The 26,569-nt window shown below is 37.0% G+C and overlaps 2 protein-coding genes across 2 annotated transcripts; one reads left to right on the top strand and one right to left on the bottom strand.

Annotated features, from left to right (window-relative positions):
• Positions 1-5,647: 5,647 nt before the first annotated feature.
• On the bottom strand, positions 5,648-6,262 carry LOC138328982 (uncharacterized). Its single transcript, XM_069275682.1, has one exon. It carries the CDS (start codon positions 6,260-6,262, stop codon positions 5,648-5,650), a length of 615 nt encoding a protein of 204 aa, XP_069131783.1.
• A 3,996-nt stretch (positions 6,263-10,258) lies between these two features.
• LOC138328772 (acetylcholine receptor subunit beta-type lev-1-like) lies at positions 10,259-13,862 on the top strand. Its single transcript, XM_069275514.1, has 2 exons — positions 10,259-12,855; positions 13,170-13,862. Exon 1 carries the CDS (start codon positions 10,503-10,505, stop codon positions 11,763-11,765), a length of 1,263 nt encoding a protein of 420 aa, XP_069131615.1. The 5' UTR covers positions 10,259-10,502; the 3' UTR covers positions 11,766-12,855; positions 13,170-13,862.
• The last annotated feature ends 12,707 nt before the right edge of the window (positions 13,863-26,569 follow it).

Raw genomic sequence — 26,569 nt, 5'->3', positions numbered from 1 at the left:
TCATTCTTACAATTAGATATAATTTTATTCAGATATTCACTTCCACAGTTTGCCAGATAAAGAAAGTTTACTTTAGTTTTTTAGAATCATTTGCCATTTACCATTTGATCTAAAAATTCTTCTTATCCACCCTATCTTTAACGAGTCTATAAACGATGAAAGATGAATCATTTTCAAACCTCCATCTATATAATTTTGGATAACTACATCTCGCTTAACTTTATCTGAGTTGCTATTCCAAAGAAAATTAAAAAGAACTGTGTTAAGATGTTTTACAAAATTTTCATCTGGATTTGGGAAGTGAAATAAAAAGATGATTTAACTGAGAAATTAAGAGAGATTTTATGATACACACTCTACCAATAGGAGATATTTTCCTTTTGTTCCATGTTTGTATTAAATTTTTTAGTTTATATAATTTTTTATCAAAGTTCATTTTTGGTATTTTATGAAGATCAACATGAAAGTCAATACCAAGAAGTGTAAATTTAGTAACTCCCCCATTGTAAGTTCATAGCTCGGAATAAGTGTATCATTACTTATACTTTTTACTGCCTATCCAAATAACCTGTGATTTTTCCTGTATTTATTTTAAGTCCCTGAAATTTTGGCAATAAATATTTAATTCTGTAACAGCTGCCTTCAAAGAGTTTTCAGATCCATCAAGTATTAGAGAAGTGTCATCTGCATATTGAGAATTTAAAAATACTACAATTTTCTATATTTTATACCAACAATGTTTCTGTTATTTCTATGACGAATAGCTAAGAACTTCCGCACAGATGATAAAAAATTTAAGGAGCGATTGGATCGCCTTGGACATACACGCGCATAATATTAAAAAATGAAGACAACATTACCTCCTTGATTAATTGCAGAGCTAGCATTATGATGTAAAAAACTTTTATCCAATTTCTTAAAACTATTTCCAAAATTAAAGTATTTCAGAGTTTTATCAATAAATTTCCAGGAAACGGAGTCAAAAGCTTTTTCGAAATCAATTATTAACAACATTCCAGGGATATCATATTCCTCAGTGTATTGCATAATGTCATAAATTGATCTTGTATTTTCTCCTAAATATCGTCCAGAAATAAAACCTGTCTGGTCTGAATTCAAAATTTTACCCAAAATATTTTTAATCCTGTTAGCTATTGTCCCAGAAGCTATTTTATATACAATGTTTAATAAAGAAATTGGACGCCAGTTTTTAATAAAGTATTTTGATTTGTTTGGCTTTGGAATACAGGTGATAATGCCCCGACGTTGTGGTGATTGAAAGTTGACCATTTAAGTACCATAATTAATAGAACAAACAACGAAAAACCCCAATTTACTCCAAAAACATTTGAAAAACTCTCAAGTGTATCCATCCGATCCCGGACTTTTATTATTTTTCATATTTTTAAGAGTTGTTGATGCTTCTTCAAACGTTATTAGACCCTCCATACTCGAAGATTCTGTATTATTTAATTTTGGAACTTCACAACCTTCTAAAAATTCTTCTAAATCTACTTCCTCAATGTTCTTGTCAACAGAGTATAATTGTTCATAAAAGGATTTAACTTCACTAAGAATTTCATCTTGATTAGTGATAAACTCTCCATTTTCTTTCTCAAGTTTTGGAATAATTTTTGATACATAATTTCTACTTTCTAGATTTAAAAAATATTGTGTAGGCTTTTCCCCTTCCTCTATCCATAAAGCTTTTGACCGAATTACACTACCTTTAAGTTTTTCCAAACGAATCTCTTCTAATTCCTTCTTTTTTCTGGGGAAAGAATCAGCTAGCCAATAGTTTCCCCCCTTATAAATATACAGTGAAGGGGGGAAAGAATCAGCTAGTCAATAGTTTCCCCCCTTATAAATATACAGGGAAGGGGGAAAGAATCAGCTAGCCAATAGTGTCCCCTCTTATAGATATACAGTGAAGGGGGGAAAGAATCAGCTAGCCAATAGTTTCCCCCCTTATAGATATACAGTGAAGGGGGAAAGAATCAGCTAGCCAATAGTTTCCCCCCTTATAAATATACGGGGAAGGGGGAAAGAATCAGCTAGCCAAAGTTTTCCCCCCTTATAAATATACAGGGAAGGGGGAAAGAATCAGCTAGTCAATAGTTTCCCCCCTTATAAATATACAGGGAAGGGGGAAAGAATCAGCTAGCCAATAGTTTCCCCCATATAGAAATAAATAGACAGGGAAGGGGGGAAAGAATCAGCTAGCCAATAGTTTCCCCCATATAGAAATAAATAGACAGGGAAGGGGGGAAAGAATCAGCTAGCCAATAGTTTCCCCCCATATAAATATACAGGGAAGGGGGAAAGAATCAGCTAGCCAATAGTTTCCCCCCTTATAAATATACAGGGAAGGGGGAAAGAATCAGCTAGCCAATAGTTTCCCCCATATAGAAATAAATAGACAGGGAAGGGGGGAAAGAATCAGCTAGCCAATAATTTCCCCCATATAGAAATAAATATACAGGGAAGGGGGGAAAGAATCAGCTAGCCAATAGTTTCCCCCATATAGAAATAAATAGACAGGGAAGGGGGGAAAGAATCAGCTAGCCAATAGTTTCCCCCCATATAAATATACAGGGAAGGGGGAAAGAATCAGCTAGCCAATAGTTTCCCCCCTTATAAATATACAGTGAAGGGGGAAAGAATCAGCTAGCCAATAGTTTCCCCCCTTATAAATATACAGTGAAGGGGGGGGGGGGGAAAGAATCAGCTAGTCAATAGTTTCCCCCTTATAAATATACAGGGAAGGGGAAAGAATCAGCTAGCCAATAGTTTCCCCCCATATAAATATACAGGGAAGGGGAAAGAATCAGCTAGCCAATAGTTTCCCCCCTTATAAATATACAGTGAAGGGGGGAAAGAATCAGCTAGTCAATAGTTTCCCCCTTATAAATATACAGGGAAGGGGGAAAGAATCAGCTAGCCAATAGTGTCCCCTCTTATAAATATACAGTGAAGGGGGGAAAGAATCAGCTAGCCAATAGTTTCCCCCCTTATAGATATACAGTGAAGGGGGAAAGAATCAGCTAGCCAATAGTTTCCCCCCTTATAAATATACAGGGAAGGGGGAAAGAATCAGCTAGCCAATAGTTTCCCCCATATAGAAATAAATAGACAGGGAAGGGGGGAAAGAATCAGCTAGCCAATAGTTTCCCCCATATAGAAATAAATATACAGGGAAGGGGGGAAAGAATCAGCTAGCCAATAGTTTCCCCCATATAGAAATAAATAGACAGGGAAGGGGGGAAAGAATCAGCTAGCCAATAGTTTCCCCCCATATAAATATACAGTGAAGGGGGGAAAGAATCAGCTAGCCAATAGTTTCCCCCCTTATAAATATACAGGGAAGGGGGAAAGAATCAGCTAGCCAATAGTTTCCCCCCTTATAAATATACAGTGAAGGGGGGAAAGAATCAGCTAGTCAATAGTTTCCCCCCTTATAAATATACAGGAAGGGGGAAAGAATCAGCTAGCCAATAGTTTCCCCCCTTATAAATATACAGTGAAGGGGGGAAAGAATCAGCTAGTCAATAGTTTCCCCCCTTATAAATATACAGGGAAGGGGGAAAGAATCAGCTAGCCAATAGTTTCCCCCATATAGAAATAAATAGACAGGGAAGGGGGAAAGAATCAGCTAGCCAATAGTTTCCCCTCTTATAAATAGACAAGGAAGAGGGGAAAGAATCAGCTAGTCAATAGTTTCCCTCATATAGAAATAAATAGACAGGGAAGGGGGTAAAGAATCAGCTAGCCAATAGTTCCCCCCATATAGAAATAAATAGACAGGGAAGGGGGAAAGAATCAGCTAGCCCATAGTTTCCCCCATATAGAAATAAATAGACAGGGAAGGGGGGAAAGAATCAGCTAGTCAATAGTTTCCCCCCTTATAAATATGCAGGGAAGGGGGGGGGGGAGAATCAGCTAGTCAATAGTTTCCCCCATATAGAAATAAATAGACAGGGAAGGGGGGGAAGAATCAGCTAGCCAATAGTTTCCCCCATATAGAAATAGATAGACAGGGAAGGGGGGAAAGAATCAGCTAGCCAATAGTTTCCCCCATATAGAAATAAATAGACAGGGAAGGGGGGAAAGAATCAGCTAGCCAATAGTTTCCCCCCTTATAAATATACAGTGAAGGGGGGAAAGAATCAGCTAGTCAATAGTTTCACCCCTTATAAATATACAGTGAAGGGGGGGGGGGGGAAAGAATCAGCTAGCCAATAGTTTCCCCCCTTATAGATATACAGTGAAGGGGGAAAGAATCAGCTAGTCAATAGTTTCCCCCCTTATAGATATACAGTGAAGGGGGAAAGAATCAGCTAGCCAATAGTTTCCCCCCTTATAAATATACAGTGAAGGGGGAAAGAATCAGCTAGTCAATAGTTTCCCCCTTATAGATATACAGTGAAGGGGGAAAGAATCAGCTAGCCAATAGTTTCCCCCCTTATAAATATACAGTGAAGGGGGAAAGAATCAGCTAGTCAATAGTTTCCCCCCTTATAGATATACAGTGAAGGGGGAAAGAATCAGCTAGCCAATAGTTTCCCCCCTTATAAATATACAGTGAAGGGGGAAAAGAATCAGCTAGTCAATATTTTCCCCCCTTATAAATATACAGTGAAGGGGGGAAAGAATCAGCTAGTCAATAGTTTCCCCCCTTATAGATATACAGTGAAGGGGGAAAGAATCAGCTAGCCAATAGTTTCCCCCCTTATAAATATACAGTGAAGGGGGGAAAGAATCAGCTAGTCAATAGTTTCACCCCTTATAAATATACAGTGAAGCGGGGGAAAGAATCAGCTAGCCAATAGTTTCCCCCCTTATAGATATACAGTGAAGGGGGAAAGAATCAGCTAGCCAATAGTTTCCCCCCTTATAAATATACAGTGAAGGGGGGAAAGAATCAGCTAGTCAATAGTTTCCCCCATATAGAAATAAATAGACAGGGAAGGGGGGGAAAGAATCAGCTAGTCAATAGTTTCCCCCATATAGAAATAAATAGACAGGGAAGGGGGGAAAGAATCAGCTAGTCAATAGTTTCCCCCATATAGAAATAAATAGACAGGGAAGGGGGGAAAGAATCAGCTAGCCAATAGTTTCCCCCTTATAGAAATAAATATAGAGGGAAGAGGGGAAACAATCATTTAGCCAATATTTCCCCCTAAAAATAAATTGTGACTGGGGAAAGGATCAGCTAGCCAATAGTTTCCCCCCTCTGAAAATATTTCGAGAGGGGGGAAAGAATCAAGCTAGCCATTAGTTCCCAACTAGAAATAAAGAGACAGGAAATGGGGACATCATCAGCTACCCAATATTTCCCCCTAAAATTAATCAAAAGGGGGGGGGGGTAATCAGCTAGCCAATAGTCTTTCCCACCCCCTTGAAATAATTCCAGAGGGGGGAAAGAATCAGTTAGCCAATAGTTTCCCACCTAGAAATAAATCGAGAGGGGGGAAAGAATCAGCTTGGCAATAGTTTCCCACCTAGAAATAAATCGAGAGGGGGGAAAGAATCAGCTAGCCAATTCTTTCCCCGGGGGAAAAAAAAAAACTAGGGGGGGAAAGAATCAGCTAGCCTATTCTTTCCCCGGGAAACTTTCAGCTAGCTGATTCTTTCCCCGGGGAAACTTTCAGCAGGGGGGAAAGAATTGGCTGCTACACACGGTACCCTTCAGCTGTCGTCTCGCGCGGATGATCTCGTGCTTTTTCCGTCTATGGACAAACTTTATAATAATGTTCCTTGGACGATCTTTATTGAATTTACCTAGCCTGTGAGCAATGTCAATGTCCTCACTCTGTACGGGAATGTTCAACTTACGGTTTACAAAAGACACAACAGTTTTAACACAGTCATCTACGGATTCGGAATCTGAGGTATCCCGGAGTCCGGATATACGGATGGAATTCTTCCTACCGTGTTGCTCTAAGTCATTGTATTTAGAGTACACTTCACATTGTACCTTCTGTAGCTCGATGATTGTTTCTTCTTGACTCTGGACTGTTTGTTTTAGTCTGTCATTGCTATTCTCTAAGTCGAAAATCCGACTCTCAAGTTTCTGAATCATGTCCTCATTTTCTTTTCTGATATCACTTTTGAGTTTATGTATCATTTTTTCCATAGTGTCACTAGTGATTAGACTCTCAAGTTTGTTATAAATATCCACAAGACTTTCCTCTACAGATTTCTCATCACGTCCTTTAGATTTTCTCTTATTGGAGTTGAAAGTACCTCTTGGAGTCGACATGACTATAGTCTATAAGTGTAAATATTATATACAGTAGGTACAATTGTATGTACACCAGATCCACTGTAGAAGTATACAGGTGTGGGTGAGTAGATCTCACCGGAGTCACATCATTGTCTCTTAGAAAAGTGTTTCAAAATCAACTTTTACGTATAAGTCTGTGCCAATTTCCACATGTATTCGTTAGAACTCTTCCTCAGACATCATACTGCCAAAAGCTGTGTAGCACATTTTCCATCAAAATATAAGAAAACATAGATCTTTATCGGAGCCCTGTACAGTGTTTGTCTGGCTCGGTCACCGTGACCTTGACCTCCCATATTTGTAATATCTTAACAAAGTACAACTTAATGGATTTATTCGCTCGTTATATCACTACCAGGACGGGAGTTTCCTTCAAAATAGAATTGGAAACTATATATTAAGCACGCTAATTAAGAAACCGTGAAACTGATCTGTGGCGTGATAGAATGAACAATCAGAGTGACTTTGACAGATTCAGATACATACACAAGCAGATATATCCACACGTATTATGGGATCACCGCAACATCCACAGCGGATCTCGCTTGTGCGAGATTTGTATCAAATTCTTGACATAACACCACAATCTTCAAGAAAAAACATGTAAAAAAATGTGGTAAAGATTCACAGATCTCATCCGCCATTACGTCAAACATTGTGACTTCCACCGTATGTATCAGAGACAGGATTCACCACACAAGATACTTATGATAATTGTGGTATTGATACATTTTTAACTGTAGATAAATTTTAAGCCACCCCCCCCCCCCCCTCAAGACGAAGAATTTGTCCCAAATTATCTCGGAAGACACAGCCTCAAACACAGATCCTAACAAAGACTTTGAATTGATGGCCACACGCTTCATCAGAGCAGCGTCCCATGCATACCTGGCGGCTGAGGACAGGTTCTAACTGAAATGACTGTGTAAATTGTTATTATTATTTCTTTCTTTTTTCGCAATAATGTTATGTGTTGAACTTTTCTTTTTCACTCTCTTTTTGAATTTATTGAACATGTATCTCTTTTAGAGGAAATAAAGAATGAATGAAAAGGACCCTAGTTGCGCATATTGCATTTTGGGACCGATCTGTCAACAAAATGGCCGACCGGCGGCCATCTTGGATTTTGATAGTTAAAGTTTGTTATCGCTATTCTCAGAAAAGTACTGAAGGGATCTTTATCAAATTTCATATGTAGGTTCCCCTAGGACCCTAGTTGTGCATATTGCATTTTGGGGACCGATCGGTCAACAAAATGGCCGCCCGGCGGCCATCTTGGATTTTGATAGTTAAATTTTGTTATGGGTTTTTCTCAGAAAGTACTGGAGGGATCTTTCTCAAATTCCATATGTAGATTCCCATAGGATCCTTTTTGTGCATATTGCATTTTGGGACTGATCAAGGAGCAAGATGGCCACCTGGCAACCATCTTTGATTTTGATAGTTAGAGTTTGTTACCGCTATTTCTCAGAAAGTTTGTTTGTTTGTTTGTTTGATTAATTAACGTCCTATTAACAGCTATGGTCATGTAAGGACGGCCTCCCATGCATGCGATGTGCTGCGTGTATGTTGTACGAGGTGTGTGTTTTGGGAGACTGCGGTATATTCATGTTGTGTCTTGTATAGTGGAACTTTTGCCCTTTTTATAGTGCTATATCACTGAAGCATGTCGCCGAAGACACCAAGCAACACACCCCACTCGGTTGTATTATACTGACAACAGGCGAACCAGTCGTCCCACTCCCTGTATGCTGAGCGCTAAGCAGGAGCAGAAACTTCCACTTTTATAGACTTTAGTGTGTCTCGGCCAGGGGACAGAGCCCAGAGCCTTCCTCACAGGGGGCGAACGCTTTTTTGAAACTCAAGGCCAAAAGTGAGGCGGTGCCAAGGGAGGCATTAGGAAAGTTAAAGTCAGTTAGAAAGAAGAGAAAAGATCATATCCTAAATTTAGTCGCCTTTTACGATCATGCTCAGTACTGAAGGAATATGTCTCAAATTTCATATATAGGTTCCCCTACTGCCTTAGTTTTGCATTTTGGATTTTGTAACTGATGATTAGTAAACAAGATGGCCGAACGGCCACCATCTTGGATTTCGATAGTTATTATTATTTATCAGATATAACTGAAAGGATATCTCTCAAGCTCCATGCGTAGGTTCCCCTTGGGCCCTAGTTGTGCATAGTATCTTTGGGACTGATTGGTCAACAAGATGGCCAACCGGCCGCTATCTTGGATTTCACCGCTGTTTCTCAGAAAGTAATGAAGCAATCTGTCTTAAAATTCGTATGTAGTATGTTTGAAAAAGTTTGAAAAGCAGGGAAAAGATCCCTCTTTCCATTGTCAGACATAGATCATTCTTTGGTGGGCGCCAAGATCCCTCTGGATCTCTTGTTTACGATTATTGGGTAGAATACTTCAAATACATGGGTGTGGTTTATACCCGATCATGTTGTCAGTTGCCAGGCGACGTGGAAATTTGTGCGGAGCTAGTTTTCAATCACATCTCCTTTGACGTAACCAAACAATGTTAGTATCGGGCGAAAACTGCTTTGTATGAGTGGACAGGATTAGCCATATCCGAGCTGCCAATTACTATATTTAAGTGGGCATTGATTGGCTGAGACGTGAGAATTAGACAGATGCATGTATGCATTACATTGTGCATGCAATTCAAAGGTTTCTTCGAACTTTCTAAGGTTCTTTAATAAAACGTGTGGATTCAAAATAGAATACTGAATTACACAGGTATTGACTCATTTTGGATAAATGAACTTCGAATCGTACTAGTGTTTTGAAGTGTTTTGGCCCAGTTCAAAAGTAATAATTTATCTATTGCAAACGTGCGAATCCGTCGTATTGAGTTTACCCTACTGAAAACCACTGTTAATTTTTCTTGTCTGTTAAATTATTTAATGGGATTACCCATTCCACCATTGTAGGTCATTCTAATTCTGAAATGCATTTTAATTTACCTATCACGTAATCGAGTATGATCAGAAATTTGAAGACGGCTGTCACCATAAGTGATTTATTTGTTCACCCTGGATCTAACATTGGATTATCTAGACATGTAGACATCTAGAAAACGCTTTACTGTATTCTGCATAGGATGCATGCATCTGCTGGAGATAAGCTGATTCGATGATTCTTTAATACGCAGATGTGATAAGGAGGATATTTAGGGAAAACTCCCTATGGTAGTATGTCCCTTATTTACTTTGCTTCCTTCATATTTACAAACCGTTCTCTATCAGGATATCTTAATAAAGAGGACCATCCATCAAATACCGCCATCACGTCCAATGGTGTGACATATTTACTCAGAAACATTTCATTATCGGATAATTGCATAACATACAACTTTTTTTTTAATTATAATTATAGATTGTTTGAAGTAGAAATAGTCGCCATTGATATTAAAAGAGTACTATTGATTACAGAGGCCATTTTAAATCATCACGATTGCGGTCAACATTGTTGTCAAGTGTTGCAATAACTAATTATTATAACTGATGCTGAAAGAACACGTATCAAAAAGACATGACCTCAGTAAGGATCGGTTAATGAATGTTCCTCATTAGTAGTGTCAGATAATCGACGTGAGTCAATGCCAGGTGAATTATTCAACAAGTACATCCATTTCCGCTCTCAATTTTAGACATTGATATACATTGATATCAGAAATCGATATTTTTGGACTTTGCTTAAATACTGCTATGTGGAAAAATAAACATTTGGAAAGAAAAGCAGCCCACATTAGCAACGGTCACACCGTTTTCATCAATAAAACATCTCTATTTGGTTTTGTTATCTGTTTCTAATGATGTCTAGTGGCTGATCAATATAACATTAGAGATTCTAATATTGACACAAAGTTCATAATTATATTTCATTCCATTAGGTGTTCCCTGTCATTAGGCAACCAGAGACACGCTGAAGGCGGATAGGGAGCAGACGACATATCGAACTAGTACTGAACCAAAGGCCTCCTTAACAAGCACGTGAAGTCAAATGTCTATCTTTCTAAACAGAAAACAAATAGTTTTCTTTTGGTTTTGTGTTTAAAGTTTTGAAGAAATAGGTAGTGCACTGTATCTACTAGAGTCTTCAGCCCTTCTTCTATCTCAACGCGAGATTTGGACTGGCTTCGGTGCAGTTACTTTACTTAAGTATTTTTCGACAAAAATATTTTTTATTGTTTGAATATCATAATAATGGAACATCTTAGAGCTGCATGTGCATTGGCACTGATGTTAACATTTGGATGTATTCGAGTGATGTGCACTAATTCGACTTACAAGACAATGCTGAACGTTGATCTGCTTAATGGATACGATCCTGTTGTTCATCCTGGGAAACAATACCAGAGTCAGGTTCTCAATATCAACGTGAGCTTTGCGTTGAGAAAAATACAGATTTTCAATGAACTCACAAGCGAATTTTCCATCACCGGTGCGTTATCTGTATATTGGGATGACGAGCGATTGAGTTGGGACCCAACACGTTACTCTAATTTAATAATAACTCATCTCAAGCAGAAAAGCATCTGGACACCCCCGCTTCTTCTTTCCAATGGATATGACGACATTGACTTGATTGGAAAAGGTGATATGCACATCATGATCACATCCTCTGGAATGGTATCCTGGCTTCTCCCGGTGAAGCTTACGATAACCTGCGATGCTGACGTGAGGTATTACCCTTTTGACAAACAATCATGTCTTGTCATATTGTTGCCATGGGGATACAATGCAGATCTTGTTCAAATCAACGCCATGGCTTCCACGCTTAATACGGCGCAGTATGAAGAGAATCCAATATGGAGTCTTGTCAGTACCTTCCAGGCGTCTTCTGTAGCTCCAGCCGCCGTAGGACTGTTATTCTCTATCACATTTAAAAGAAAGCCAGAGTTTTTCGTGATGAATTTTTTACTGCCGACCATGTTAATGTGTTTCATGAATATGTTTGTGTTTCTCCTCCCAGCTGAGTCTGGGGAGCGTGTTGGCTTCTGTATAACTGTATTACTCTCTATCGCCGTGTTTTTGTCCATTGTGTCCAGTGCTTTGCCACAGACGTCATCTCCACAGATGGCCATGTTTTGCTATCTTCTCGTCGTACATGTCATTTTGAGTTTATTAATAATGATTTGTACTATAGTAGGACTGCGGTTCTACTTCCGGTCAGAGGAAGTGGAAGTTCCCAGAAGGATTGCCAGACTGGCGCAATTCGTAAACAATATAAGGAAGACAAATCAAAACAGGACCAGTGTATCGCCAGGTTCACAAAGTAACATCACTGTAAAAGCCAAGACAGACTCTGATGATGTTCAATTGAACGAGGAAAAACGTGACGTCACCGATACTGACGTCTCGTGGAAAGAGGTCAGTGCTGCTTTAGACAAGACTTGTTTTGTGGTCTTCATGGCTACTGCCATGACGTGTAACATTTCCTTCATTATTGTTTTAATGCGTTCTTAAACATCGTGTGTACCAATGAGTTTTGAAGATCTCTTCTTTCATAGTGTGGAAATGTGTTTTATATCTCTTGGATCATATCACTGTATTGCAATAAATTTAAAATGTATAATTTAATACAGTATTTATGCCAGGCAGTTGTACCAACTAGATGAAAAATTCCGCCATTCTTTAAGGACTCCTTTCTTTACAGGCAAACTATGTCCCCAAATATTGACTTCAGATCTATATGATACGTAATTGTTCAAAGTATTTTGATAAAGTCAGTAAGATGCAATGATTGTCTTTGTGAAAAAATAAAAACGAATAATAGAAAACGTTTTCAAATCCTTACCCTAAATCAAGTAAACTTTGAGAAAGTTTGAATTTAAAGATTGTATGATAATTAGATGGTCCTTATTTCTGGAGAATGGGTAAGTTATGTGTAGATTTAAAATAGCAATTTTAATCTTAAGTGGAGGGTGTTGTCAGGATGCTCCTGTTATGTTTACTATTTTACTATAAGGTTACTATGGAGGTTGCTCAAATGTGACAGATCATTCATACACCTGTAATGCATGTGCTCTTCCCAGGTAAGTTGTAAAACTGGTTTCGCGAGGTAAGCCGACACTGACACTTCTCAGGTAAATTGAGGAAAATTAAAAATCACGTGCTGGTCATGAGCATAAGTTTTACTGCACTAGCTATCAAAGGTATGAGTTGTCAGTACCAGGCAGGACTCCGACCAGAAAGGTTGGGTGCCAAGTATAGGGCTATATAGGAGGGCTGTGTGCCTAAACTCCTACTACAGTACCTGTGAGGATGACATACAGTGTATTAACTGGGTGCTGATTATGGCTATTTGCATGTAAATATGTTATTTCCACCAAGCTGTGTGCTTCGAAGCTGTGACGTCTGTGGCTGTGTGCCCTTGGTACAGTGTTTGTAGGGTTGTGTGTCCAGTCGGGTGTGTGCCTATTTTGAAGGACTGTGTGTCCGAATGGCTTTGTGCCTATATGTTTCCGGGGACGCGGTGTCAATATAAAGTGTGGCTGTGTGTCTGTGGTAAAACCTGTATCCAGGGTTTTTCGGATTGTTTAACTTGGGAGTTGATGTGAGTATTACAACTCTGCTGGGTTCAGTGAGAGTAGAATTTAGAGAGAATATTAATGTTATATAAAACATTTCATCAGATATTGATAGTGTGTAAATATTATTTCAGGAAAGAGTGAGTTATGGAAAGCAAATGTGTGGATATTATAGCTGTCAAACTAGCCTGGATACGTTGGTCAAGAGAATTGTAGGAATTAAAATGAATGATTTATGTATATATATATTTTGAGGCTAAAACTCTTTGGTAATGACATAAATGTGTAGAGAATAGTTAGGTCCAGAATAGGTATTTATGTCATTGATTACACCTTGTAGGTAACCTCTATATATGACCTTGAGGAGTTGGTGTTCGACCTTCATGACCTGTATATAACCTGGAGATATGTTGGCCTCAGATGAACCTATATAATGACCATGGGGAGCTGATTTGACCTTGAGGAGCTGATTTGATCTTGAGTCTACATTTCAAAGGATATGTTGGGAAGACCAGTATAATCTGACCAGAGACAATATTGTACCTGTGAAAGACATTCGCGTGTGTTAATCAAAGATTATTTGGAATTGGACATGAAGCTAGTCATGCTATATAATGTAGGTTACATATCTTTAGGTGGGTGAAGTGAAATGAGAGTGGTTAGTGGTCATTCCATGATTGTGTTGTGTTTCGTTTGTAAATAAATGTGCATAGTTTTGTTATTTTGGTGTTTGTCAATTGGTGAAACAATGACGGCAAATTATTTTTCCAAAAGCTCGTGACAAAGATGAGTTCTCTTGTACCTAACTCAACAGTGGTTCTCCGCCTTTATTTCGTTGTTTTTAGTCACAATGGATGTTCATAAATTCCACAGGTAATGCGCATTGCGTTGATGTCACATTGGTAAAGTAACGAGCAGTATCGCTGTCTTACACTGTCTTACTAGAAATTGTCATTCCAATATGGCGGGAAAATGTTTACAGTTTGATTAATTGAACTATATTTTGGAGTAATTAAAAACATGTACTGACAATGACCTTTTGCGTTGTGATTTGTAATTGATTCAACTTTGCTCTAATCCTAATGTTATTATTTGACAGTACCAAATGCTAGCATTATTTAAAACGACCGATCTTTACAAAACAAAAATCGAAGCGAGCGACAGCATCAACCAGAACTCCTTTTATACTAGGCCTAATTGTATACATGTGCTAGGAGGGTCCCACATGCATCCCCCTCCAAACCTCCGAACCAATATTTTTCTTATCCCTTATGACCCACTGATTACAAATCAGAATGTTAGCATTGCATAAGTTGGGATGAACTTCCGGTTATGACGTCATGAAGATGACCGCCACCTCGAATTTCACTAAAAAATGAAAATAGTCATAATATTGACATTTTTCAACCAAAGTAGACAAATGAGGTATCAAAATGACCACAATAGAACAACAAATGCTTTCCTGAGTATAACATTGGCTATTGACGATTGATCTTAACAAATTTGAATTTAAAGTTGGCTGAATATCAAAGTGGGACTTAAAAAAAATCCATTTTCATGTTCGATATTGGGTAGCCTATAAGCGTCTCAAAATGAATTATTACAGCAAAACACCAACTAATAGATGAGCTGATGAGCCGATGTGACATTACATTACTGGGTTACCATCGTGGTTCTAACTTATCAACCGTCCATGGCCAGAGTTAACATAAGAAGCATCGGCTTCAGGGATGTGGAGCTCTTCCTGTTTCCAACCTAGTGATTTACAAATCGTATATGATGTTACAGACTTCCCAGGCATGATGGAAAAGACACCAGATCCACATTCTGCAAAGGGTTGAGCTGGTTCGTTTGAAGCACAATTCCTCATTCTTGTGAACCCTCAGTGACCATATATGGCACAGGAGGATTCTTTGAGGTCATAAATGAGGTCTGCAGTGAAGTTCTACTATTTGTCAAGTCTGGAAAGCACTGTAAAGAACTATTTTCTGGAGAGTCTTCAATGGTGTCTTTACGCATACACCAGATGTGACACAACCAACACCTTCAATGGAGAAAGTCAGACCAATGAAAATCATTTAACATTTATGGCCTCATTAATGACCTCGATGATATCACCTTTGCCATTTATGGTCGCACGAGGGTCCATAAGATGGATGAATGGTACTTCATACGAATTAAGTGCAAAGGGGAACTAATTCCATCATTCGAAGAATGTGGATCTGGTGTAATTGCCATTATGTCGGAGAAGTCTGAAACAGCATATACGATATCTAAGAATCTGAGGGAGATCCCATATCTCTCAACCTGTTGTTCCTATATGAATTCTGGCCATGGATGGGTCATGAAAGACGACAGGCTAGAACAACACTGGTAATGTAGTATCACATCAACTCATCGACATTGAAGACGACGCTCTGGCTTTCGACGAATTTGATACTGATATCTCGATTACTCTGATTTGGACTACCAGCTACCAGACATGCCGAGTCTCTTCAGTGGATAGAGCAGTGAGGCGAGAAAGCAAACGCAATGATAATGGTTATCATTAAGAACCAGTGAAAAAAATATGTGACACGGTAGTAACCATCTGACATTTTGCTATGCCAAGCATAGGAAATAAACAATGAATGTGCTCATTTTCAAAGACACAAACTTTTTTGAAATTGTTAATGATATTAACGGAAACACAGGCTTAGCTTAGGTTATATTTGTTACGCTAGGTGTTGTGCTGTAATAATTATTTTTGAGACGCTGAAAACATGAAAATGGATTATGTTAAACTGTGACTTGTCCCACCTAGATATTCTGTCAACTTTACATGATTTTTTTTTCTATTTATAAATCGTCAATAGTCAATGTTCTATCTAAGGAAAATATAATACACCAGGAAACTGTAGTGTCAACGGTTTGGAGTTCCAAAAATAGCATGTGCCCATTATACGCACCCGATGATGTTTTGTAAACATACTGAGGGTATAAAAATCGATATAATTACATAGATATTGGCGTATTTTGGATACTTATCGTTCTAGCGTTTTGAAGTGTTTTGACCCAGTTTAAAAAGTATGCTGTATCTATTGCATGCAAATGTAAGTTGATCGTTTTGAGTTTATCCAACGTAGAAACTAATGTAAGGTTTCTTGTCTGTCAGAGATGAAATATCAAAAATGAAAAAAATAGCATAAAGACACAATTAAAAAGTTTAATTGGTTACAAAACAGACATAGTAACATTAATTTCAATATAGAATTAGGTCATTCTGATTATTTGATTCCGAAACACCACGTGATCGAGTAAAATAAAAGTATTTTAAATACGACTGCCATAATAAGTGATTTCTTTTGTTCAACTCGGTACTGGGATTTGATTCCCTAGACATGTACACATCTAGAAAACGCCTAACCGTATTCTACATAGGGAGACAGAATATGTTGGAGATTATCTGATTCGATGATTCTTTAATGCATAATTGTGATATGGTGGATATTTAGGGAAAACTAATCGATAGTATGTCCCTTATTTGCTTTGCTTTCTTCATATTTACCAACTGTTGTCTATCAGGATATATAATTAAAATGAGTATTATCCGTTAAATACCGCCATCAGGTCAAACGGTGTAGTATATTTACTCAAAAATATTTCATTATCGGATATTGCATCACAAACATTTTAAATGATTGTAGATTGTTTGAAGAAGAACTCTAGCCGACATTTATTTCAAAAGAGTATTATTGATTACAGAATTCATTTTACAGCATAACATTAGCGGCCAACGTAGTTGTCAAGTGCAGTGAAAATAGAAATGCATTAACTAATTATTACCATTATAATAACCGATGCTGAAAAAACACTGTCAAATAGACATGACTTCGGCAAGGGACGGTTACCTATTGTTAGTTTCAGATAACCGGTACGAGTCAATGCCGGGTGAGTTATTTAACAAGTACACCTATTTCCGCCCTCAGTTTCAAACAATTTCGGAAATTGTATTTTTGGTGACCTTTGCTAAACTCATGCTAAGTGAGAAACAATTAGAAAGAATAACAATCCACAAAAGCAACGGTCACAAAATTTTTATCAATACAATATCTCCGTTTGGTTTTGTTATCTGTTTCCATTCATATAGTGAGTGATCAATATAACATCATTACAAGTTCAAATATTGACACAAAATTTATCGTTATGTTTCATTCCGTTAGCCGTTCCCCGTCCCCTAGAGAGACGCTGAAGTCGGATATTGAGCAGACGACACATCGAACCAGTCCTTTACCCGATAACATTAAGTCAAAAGTCGGTCATTTTGAACATAGAGCAGCTACTTTCTCTTTTGGTTACATGTTTTCAAGCTTTAGGAAACATCAACTAGAAATTTCAACCCTTCGTCTTTCTCAACACGAGCTTTGGACAGGTCACTGTGGAGTTATGTATTTTTCAGTAAATATATTTTTTATTGTTTGAATACCTCAACAATGGAACATTTAAGAGCTGCATATGGTTTGTCACTTATGTTTACATTTGGATGTATGCGAGTGATGTACACTCATTTGACTTAGAAGACAATGCTGAACGTTGATCTGCTTAATGGATACGATCCATAAAAATTGCACATTGATATCCCTTAGCGATCCCCACGCTCCATTTATTGTCATGCAGAACAGATGATCACCGATCTCGGCCATTTTTTGTCTGTCGTCTCCGATTTGAGACAAGCTCTCTGATTGGTCCACTCGCTCCTAGGAGTCAATCAGATAGCGTTCATAGTTACATAAAAACTTGCATAATTGCACATAGTTTGGAAATGCATTTTATACATCTTGGATAATATTACTGAGTTTTTGGATATAGTATAATGTACTATTTATTCCAACTCGATGAAAAATCCGGTCTTTCTTTACATGCAAAGCATGTCTCTCAATATTGACGTCAGAATTATAAATCAATTGTTCTAAATCAATTTAATTGTGATAAATTGAAAGATGAGTTCTCTTGTACTTAACCCAATCATCACTCTCCGCATTTGTTTCTTTGTTTTAATAATGTTCATGAATTAAAAGTTCACGAATTATGCGCGCTAGTGCTTCATATTGAATTTGCTTTTGTTCAGTTGGCATTCGTATTAGCTATGAATGCTAACACAAAGTTATGAACTTTGCGTTAATGACAGAATGGTAAAGCAACGTGCAATATCGCTGTCTTACGCTGTATGATCCGAAATTGTCATTCTACTTTACAACTAACAAAATTGGTGAAGGAATGATAAAGGCAATTAACAATCTAGAATCAAAACTATCCTGTGTTGACCAAAAACTGTCCGGAATGGTGACCGTAGATAGCTTAAACGAAAAGTTCAGCAAAATTGCCACAAAAGCTGACTTATCACAAGCGACAACGGAAATTGTGAATAAATTAACTGAGAAAGTTGAAATGCTTGAAAGCAGAGGTTTTGATTTAGAAACTACCAATCACGAATTGAGCAATAAAGTTTCGTCGCTGGAAAGAAATATCAACCTGATGGAAGATTCTATTGCTGAGGTTGGTTAGAAAACCAATACATAGAACTATAGAAAATCGCGTGTGAAAAGTAGTCATAATTGATAATTTGCCACAAAATTTATTCCGGGACATTTGGATTAAGTAGTGATTGTCGGTTTGTTATTTTATTATTTTATCACACGTACACTGTATATACATGTACATTGAAATGTAATGATGATGATGTATCATTTATATCATTCCATATTATACATTAATATATATCCAATGGTGTGTTCTTGTAAATTACCTCAATATCTGATATAACTGTGTATACATATAGTGTTGGGTAGAATTTTTCAGGTCTCACGATCATAATCGTGTGGTATAACTGTGAATATAATACAATATGCATCATTTATGTTGTAAATTATCACTTAAAATACATCCTCTGTGTGTTTAAATATTTATACTTTAAATGCGTGCTAAAATATGGCAATTGTCACAATTATTGCTCAGTGCCAGTGAAAACCATATTAATAAATGAGGGCAATATACTGTACCATTTAATAAGACTCATGTATTTATATATTCTTACGTATAAGTGCGTTCGGTATCCGATTGATCTTAACAGTATCCATTGCCAAACTACTTATAATTTTATTAATAATTAAAAAGTATACACTATGCACGTCCTATAAGTTGTGAATTTCCGTTATATAATCATAAAACAAAATGTAGTTACATACATGTATGTACATGTAGCATGTATTCAAAATGTGTAGAATACGCTCATATTACAGTGTCTTCTATGTTCTGATATTTATTCATTTATTATTTTTTTAATAGCGAGATGATTGAAATATATATTGTCATTGTTTACCGAATCAAATTAACGATATGATCTAGATATATTTGTAAATACCGTTTATATACTTTTAAAAAAAAAGAAAAAAAAACAGCATTTGATTACATGGTTATAGAACAATTTACATTATTTAATCTAGTCTACCTATCTATATATACATATACATTGTCTGTAATAACTAACGTACTATGCAGTACGTACATGTATAATTCATACACATATATGCGTATAAATGCTGAAATATGTAAATATATATGTATAATTATGTATTTACGTGTATTTTGTTAAAAGCAGCGTGATTTTATGAAAATGTGAAATGTATGAAAATGTATGCTCTGCTGAAATTTTGGAAATATTACCAAGGAACGATAACTCTTTATTTCCGACTTACGTTTCATTTCAAAACAAGGGACACAACTGCAATAATAAAATAAATACTAGATTTTTTTTTTTTTTACAGCCAATCTTTTTTTCTTATTTCTATATTTTTGAAGTTATTCCATTCATATGTTTATTTTGCTTCATATGATCAAATAATTCTCTCTACAGCAATCAGTCTAAATATCTACAATTCTGAATGGAACGCGTTTGTATTTTTTCATGATGGCGGCAACCATATAAAAGATACGCTTCGAATATAAAAGCTTTGTATTTTCGGTGTTAACAAAGAAATGGATATAACAATAATTACTAAATAGTTTCAGCACACATTGAAATAAACGATCCATGTAATTTTATCGGATTTAAATATTTTCAACAAAGAAAACATTCCGGTGACAAATAAAGAATCTCGTGTCCGCCATCTTGGATACAAGCGGCACGCTTCTGAAAATGAACCACTTGTACCGGTTCGATTCGGCTAGTACATCGCGTTCCATTACAGATACAGCGGGTTCGATAGTCATCGTAGATCACATGTTTGCTACCATCCCAGGATGGTAGCTTTTATAATAGGTCGTTTTGCCTGCCATGTTGTTGGGATTAAATAATTTGTTCACTTTGATTGGCTGGCCAAAACGATTTACGTGCGTTGATTGGTTACTTGTTGTTGGAGATTTCATATGTGTAAGGGGTACCAGTAGGGAAATTATTGCAAACAAATTGTCATTACATAAACCCAGAGAGGTCCGAATGTTTTTTTCTAGTTGCGGGCATTCTTCTCAGAAATCACACAAGGCAGCGCTACATGTACTGAATGGAATATAAGCGTCAAGTCTAGAGAGGTTTCAAATGTTCGATGATCAAGTGTCGGGAGCGCGTGGAGCATCTATATATAGCCTAACTAGTACTGTTAGCTAGATGACCATGATCTACTTGTAAACACTGTCCGTACATGGGAGATGCTGAAACAAAATGTTAGGCTATAGGCCTACTTAGGGGATTTTTGAGGAACTGTATGCGATAAAGTAAAGTATAGTTTTAACCGAAATGCTATGCTTGTTTATATGCGTATATCATGTATTTCACCAATTTGCCCAAGTTCATGTGCATGCATATCAATCAGTACATTGTATATTAGACGGAAAAACTTGTTAGCATTAGGAAAAGGCCAACTACATCTTCTGAACAACTTCATTAAAATAAACAAAACGTTAATTTTTATTATGCAAGTTGTATAAGTATGTTTCCCCACGTCGTCATAATTACAACGCGTAATTGACTATTACTGCGCCACACAGCAAAACTTCAATTTGTTTGGTGTTGTGACCTCATCTTTGGCCATCCTTATCAATAATATTATGTTATAATTGTTTTAAATAGACTTTTTCCCCCGTAAAGGTAACCTAGTGGCCCTTTCATTAATATCATCAAGTTGATTATTTTTTACATTGAACGTGAAAGCATTTAAATTATCATTCTTCAAAAATGAATTGGCATAAGAACTATGCCAACTAACTATGAACTGAACAATTCGTCAAACTTTCCTATAATTGGTTCCTAATAAATAATGCTGTATGGTAGCCTTCTTAGCTTTTTGGGAAGCTAATACTTGTTACAACTTTACGGTGGGTTTTCGAGTTCTAGCCTTTCTTCGTGACCTGTTTTGACTAATCCATTATGCCTTTGTTTGTATTTTTGTTTAATGTTTGTATTCGTTCGTTTGTGTTTGTTTATATGCAAAACCTAGGTCATTCATCACGCCATGCGTCACGCCCGTCGTTGAAAGTTTAAAGATTATATCTGCCAACTGCCAGCGTCTTGGATATTTCTCAAAAAGAAAAGACGTGTTTTCTTATTTAAGAACTAAACAGTACAATATTTATTGCCTCCAGGACATACATTTTACATCTGATAAGGAAAAAATTATTCGATCTAACTGGGGTTTTGACTGTGTATTCAACTCATTTAATTCTAATTCCAGAGGAACTGCTATACTTTTCAATAATAATTTTGAATATCAAATTTTACAGGAAAAGAAGGATCCGAACGGTAATATTTCAGCCTTAAATATAATAGCTCAGGAAGAAAAAAATACTTTAATTACTTTATATGGACCTAACATTGACCAACTTTCTTTTTGTGACGAAATATTTAATATTATAGAAGAGTTTGGAAATGACAAATATGTTATATGTGGAGACATTAACATGATATTTGATCCTTAATTAGATTGTGATAACTATAAGAACATAAACAACCCCAGTACAAGAAAAAAATGTTTTGGAATATAAAGACACTTTTGGACTAGTAGACACATTTAGGGAAAAGAACCCTGAGACTAAAAGATATACTTATATATAAAAATCCACACAAGCAGGCCAGATTAGATTATATACTGATTTCAGATAGCCTTTTACCAAGTCTCACTTGTTCAATAATTGAACCAGAGATTATCGTTCGATCATTCTTTTTCAAAAAATTAACTTCTCATTTAATAACTTCTGTTATGTATGACACTAAATTACATGATAGTTATGAGATAAGGGAGATAACTCTATTATCGTTCGGATCATTCTTTTTCAATAATTAACTTCTCATTTAATAAGAGCTATTGTGGACTTTATCTGTGGATTATTACAACACTTTGTGTGGATTTATTCATATTGCCTGGAACTTTACAAATCACCTGGTGGACATTCAATTTTCCTTGTGGATTTGTGATTATTGTTAATTTGAAACCTGGAAGGATCAAGGATTATACCAGGACATTCGCATACAGATAAGTAACACTTTAAATCATCGTACTAGTCTTGTACCACCACCAATTACTTTAGATATTGTAAACCATCTCTGTATAATATTGTATATATAATTAAATTGTGTTTTGAATTTTTAGCTGCTGGTTTCTCCTTTCTGTTATTCGTTAAACGTAACAGAATTGGGGGCTCGTGTCCGAGATCGATATTCAATTTGTGAAATCTAACTTTGAAAAATTAATTAAGAAATTTTCAAAATTTGTGTACAAACTTTGAGTTTACATTTGAAACCAACAGCTAGATAAACATGACTACTATGCAGGTAGAACAGTTTGTTAAAGCGCCATCCCTGGAAGTTCTTTTGCAAGTTAGTAAGAAGGATTTACTGTTATTGGGTAAAAACATTTAGGCCTTACTATCAAAACTAATTTGAGGAAAGCTGAAATTAGGAATGTAATTATAAGATATTTTGTTGACAATGGCAAATTTTGACTCTAGTGCATTAGATAGTATAGAGGAAACAGTCAGCTCAGAAATTCAAATTAGACAAATGGAACTTGAACATGAAATGAAACTAAGACAAATGGAAATAGAAAAAGAGTTAAGAGAAAAAGAAATAGACAAAGAAAGAGAGTTAAGAGAAAAAGAAATTGAAAGAGAATTAAAAGAAAAAGAGATTGAGAGAGATCAGATGTTAGAGCTAGAGAAGCAGAAAATTCAAGCTGAAACAGAACTTAGAATGAAAGAATTAGAGCTAGCTTCTCAAGACAGTTCAAGTAATCTAACTTTTAGGGGTTTACAAGGAAACAGAGGTTTTGATGTCAGTAGAAACATTAGGTTAGTTCCTCCTTTTCAAGAGAAAGAAGTTGACAAGTATTTTCTGCATTTTGAGAAAATAGCTGACAGTATGAAATGGCCTGAAGATAAGCTTACAATGCTTCTTCAGAGTGTCTTGATTGGTAAAGCTAGAGACATTTATTCTTCTTTATCTGTAGATGAGATTTCAAATTACCAAGTAGTCAAGAAAGCTATTTTGAAAGCTTATGAGTTAGTTCCTGAGGCTTACCGCCAGAAATTTCGAAACTCGAGAAAGAGAGATGAACAAACTCATGTAGAATTTGCCAGAGAAAAGGAACAATTATTTAATAGGTGGTGTGATTCTAAAGAAATTGATGAGGATTTCGGTAAATTGAGGCAATTATTGTTGATAGAGGAGTTTAAACGTTGTGTCCACACAAACATAAAAACTCATTTAGATGAGAGAAAAGTTGAAACACTTAGTGAAGCAGCTACAATGGCTGATGATTACGCTCTCACCCACAAAGGCTCATTTGTTAAAAACAGTTCTCAAGACAAAAACAGTACCACAGGTACTAGTAAATTTGGTCAGCCTAGGAACCCAACCTTTAGTGGCCCTTCCAACGACAAACCTAAATTAGGTGATAAGACTAAGTCTGATTCTAAAACAGATCATAGGGCAGGTGTGGGGTCTCCTTCTGGTCTTGTTTGTAATTACTGCAAGAAAGTAGGACATATTATGTCTGAATGTTATTCTCTCCAGCGTAAGGAGCAAAGGCGTAAACAGTCAGTTCCTTCTGTGTTAGCTATGTCAAAGCCTAGTCAGAAACTTAGTGATACTGTGGAAGATTCTAAAGTGTCTGTTGAGATTAAGAGCTCAGAGTCTGATAGCGTCTTGGAGAAGTACTCTCCCTTCATTTCTGAAGGTTTTGTTTCACTTACTAGTGATATTACCAACTTGAAACCTGTGAAGATTTTGCGAGATACTGGGGCTTCTCATTCTTTGATATTAGATGGCGTAGTGCCTTTGTCTGAGGAGACCTCATCTGGTAGTAGTGTTTTGCTTCAAGGTGTAGAGTTAGGTTTTGTTAATGTGCCTCTCCATTGTGTTTATTTAAAGTCAGACTTGGTTACTGGGCCTGTCACCATTGGTGTTAGACCGGAACTTCCCATAGAGGGCGTGTCGCTCATTTTAGGCAATGACTTGGCTGGAGAGAAAGTTAGGGTAGATCCCTTAGTGTCCAGTATCCCTGATAAAACAGATGATGCTGAGACTATTCAACAGGAATTTCCTGGTATTTTCCCTTCTTGTGCTGTAACTCGTTCAATGAGTAAGAAGGTTTCTGATGTTGCAGTAGTTGAGGATCATTATAGTCCAGGGTTAGGTGACACTTTCTTGGCTCATGATATAGAGGATGTCGGGAGCAAGTGTGATCTTTTGAGCAATCCTGTAGACTTTGATAGTGATAGAGTTGTTCCTAACAAGGGTACTTCTTTGTCTGACATGATGAGTAAATCATCTTTGTCTAGAGAGGAGCTTATAGTAGAACAGGAGAAAGATCCTGAAATCTCCTTATTGTGTAATCGGGCTTTGAGTGAGGAATAGGCTGAGAAAGTCCCGGTTTGTTACTTCCGTCAGTCAGGTGTGTTGATGCGCAAGTGGCGCCCCCCTGATGTGTCTCCCGAGGAAGACTGGAAGGTTGTCAATCAAATAGTTGTCCCACCGAGGTATAGGCAAGATATTCTAAGTTTGTCTCATGACGTACCTATGGCAGGGCATCTAGGTGTGACCAAGACTTATAACAGGATCTTAGATCACTTCTTTTGGCCCAAGTTGAAACGGGATGTGGCTGATTTTTGTAGGTCTTGTCATACTTGTCAGGTGGTAGGGAAACCTAATCAGAAAATCCCTGTTGCACCTTTGCACCCCATTCCAGCATTTGAGGAACCATTTAGTAGAGTCATTATAGACTGTGTAGGTCCTCTACCCAAAACTAAGTCTGGGAATGAGTATCTTTTAACTATTATGTGTGCTTCCACACGCTTTCCTGAAGCCATTCCACTCAGGAATATTAAAGCCCCTAACATAGTCAAGGCTTTGGTTAAATTCTTTACATTGGTTGGTCTTCCAAAAGCTGTCCAATCGGACCAAGGTTCGAATTTCATGTCTGGTATTTTTCAACAAGTCATGTACCAGCTCCAGATCAAGCAGTATAAGTCTAGTGCTTATCATCCAGAGTCTCAGGGTGCTTTAGAACGTTTTCATCAGACATTGAAGAATATGATGAGATCTTATTGTTTTGAAAACAAAAGAGATTGGGACGAAGGTATACACATGTTGTTGTTTGGCGTTAGAGAATCTGTACAAGAATCTCTTGGCTTCAGTCCCTTTGAACTTGTGTTTGGACATACTGTACGTGGTCCTTTGAAAATTTTGAAAGACAAAATTTTGGACGAAGATTCTAAAGTGAATCTCTTAGAGTATGTGTCTAACTTTAAGCAAAGGTTGACAAGGGCATGTGAACTGGCAAAAGAAAATTTGGCCGTTACTCAAACCAAAATGAAAACATGGTATGATAAAGATGCCCGTGCAAGAAGTTTTGATCCAGGTGACAAAATTTTGGCTCTATTACCAATACCGAGTCAGCCTTTGCAAGCTAGATATTTTGGACCTTATGTTGTTGAGAAAAAGGTCGATGATGTTAACTACATTGTACAAACTCCAGGGAGGCGCAAGAAAACTCAATTATGTCATGTTAATATGCTTAAGAAATATGTAGATAGAGAAGAGAGCAAGACCTCTCAACCTATTGCTACTTTGGCCTCTGTACCATCACAAAGTGAAAGTACAGCTGATATTTGTAAATTAGACTTAGATGGTGGTGTACAAGATGTAGGTTTAGACTGTGGTGTTAAGTTACGGAATTCAGATGTGCTCGCGAACTTGGACAAGAAACTATGTCATCTATCGGAAAAAGAACGCAATGAACTTAAAGATTTGATACTTGAGTATAAACATTTGTTTCCGGATACACCAGGCAAAACAGATGCTATCTATCACGACGTGGATGTAGGCGATGCGCCACCTGTCAAGCAACATCCTTACCGTGTCAATCCTTTGAAAGAAGAACACTTAAAGAAAGAAATTCAATACATGTTGGACAATGATATTATTGAACCAAGCAAAAGTGAATGGAGCTCTCCATGTGTTCTGGTGCCAAAGCCAGACAAGACATACCGGTTCTGTACTGACTTCAGAAAAGTAAACTCTGTCAGTAAAACAGACTCTTATCCAATTCCAAGGATTGACTCATGTATTGACAAAGTTGGCAAAGCCAAGTACGTAAGCAAGTTTGACCTATTGAAAGGATATTGGCAGGTGCCATTAACAGAAAGAGCTAAAGAAGTGTCGGCATTTGTAACCTCGCAAGGTTTGTACCAGTACAAAGTTATGCCATTTGG

The sequence above is a fragment of the Argopecten irradians genome, chromosome 8, assembly GCF_041381155.1.
Source record: "Argopecten irradians isolate NY chromosome 8, Ai_NY, whole genome shotgun sequence".
NCBI classification, from domain to species: domain Eukaryota; kingdom Metazoa; phylum Mollusca; class Bivalvia; order Pectinida; family Pectinidae; genus Argopecten; species Argopecten irradians.
Note: the sequence above shows the minus strand (reverse complement) of the source record. Positions and strands in the feature narration are given on the sequence as shown.

Coding starts and splice junctions, on each gene's coding strand:
- LOC138328772 (XM_069275514.1), top strand. CDS start 10,503: ATGGAACATCTTAGAGCTGCATGTGCATTGGCACTGATGTTAACATTT.
- LOC138328982 (XM_069275682.1), bottom strand. CDS start 6,262: ATGTCGACTCCAAGAGGTACTTTCAACTCCAATAAGAGAAAATCTAAA.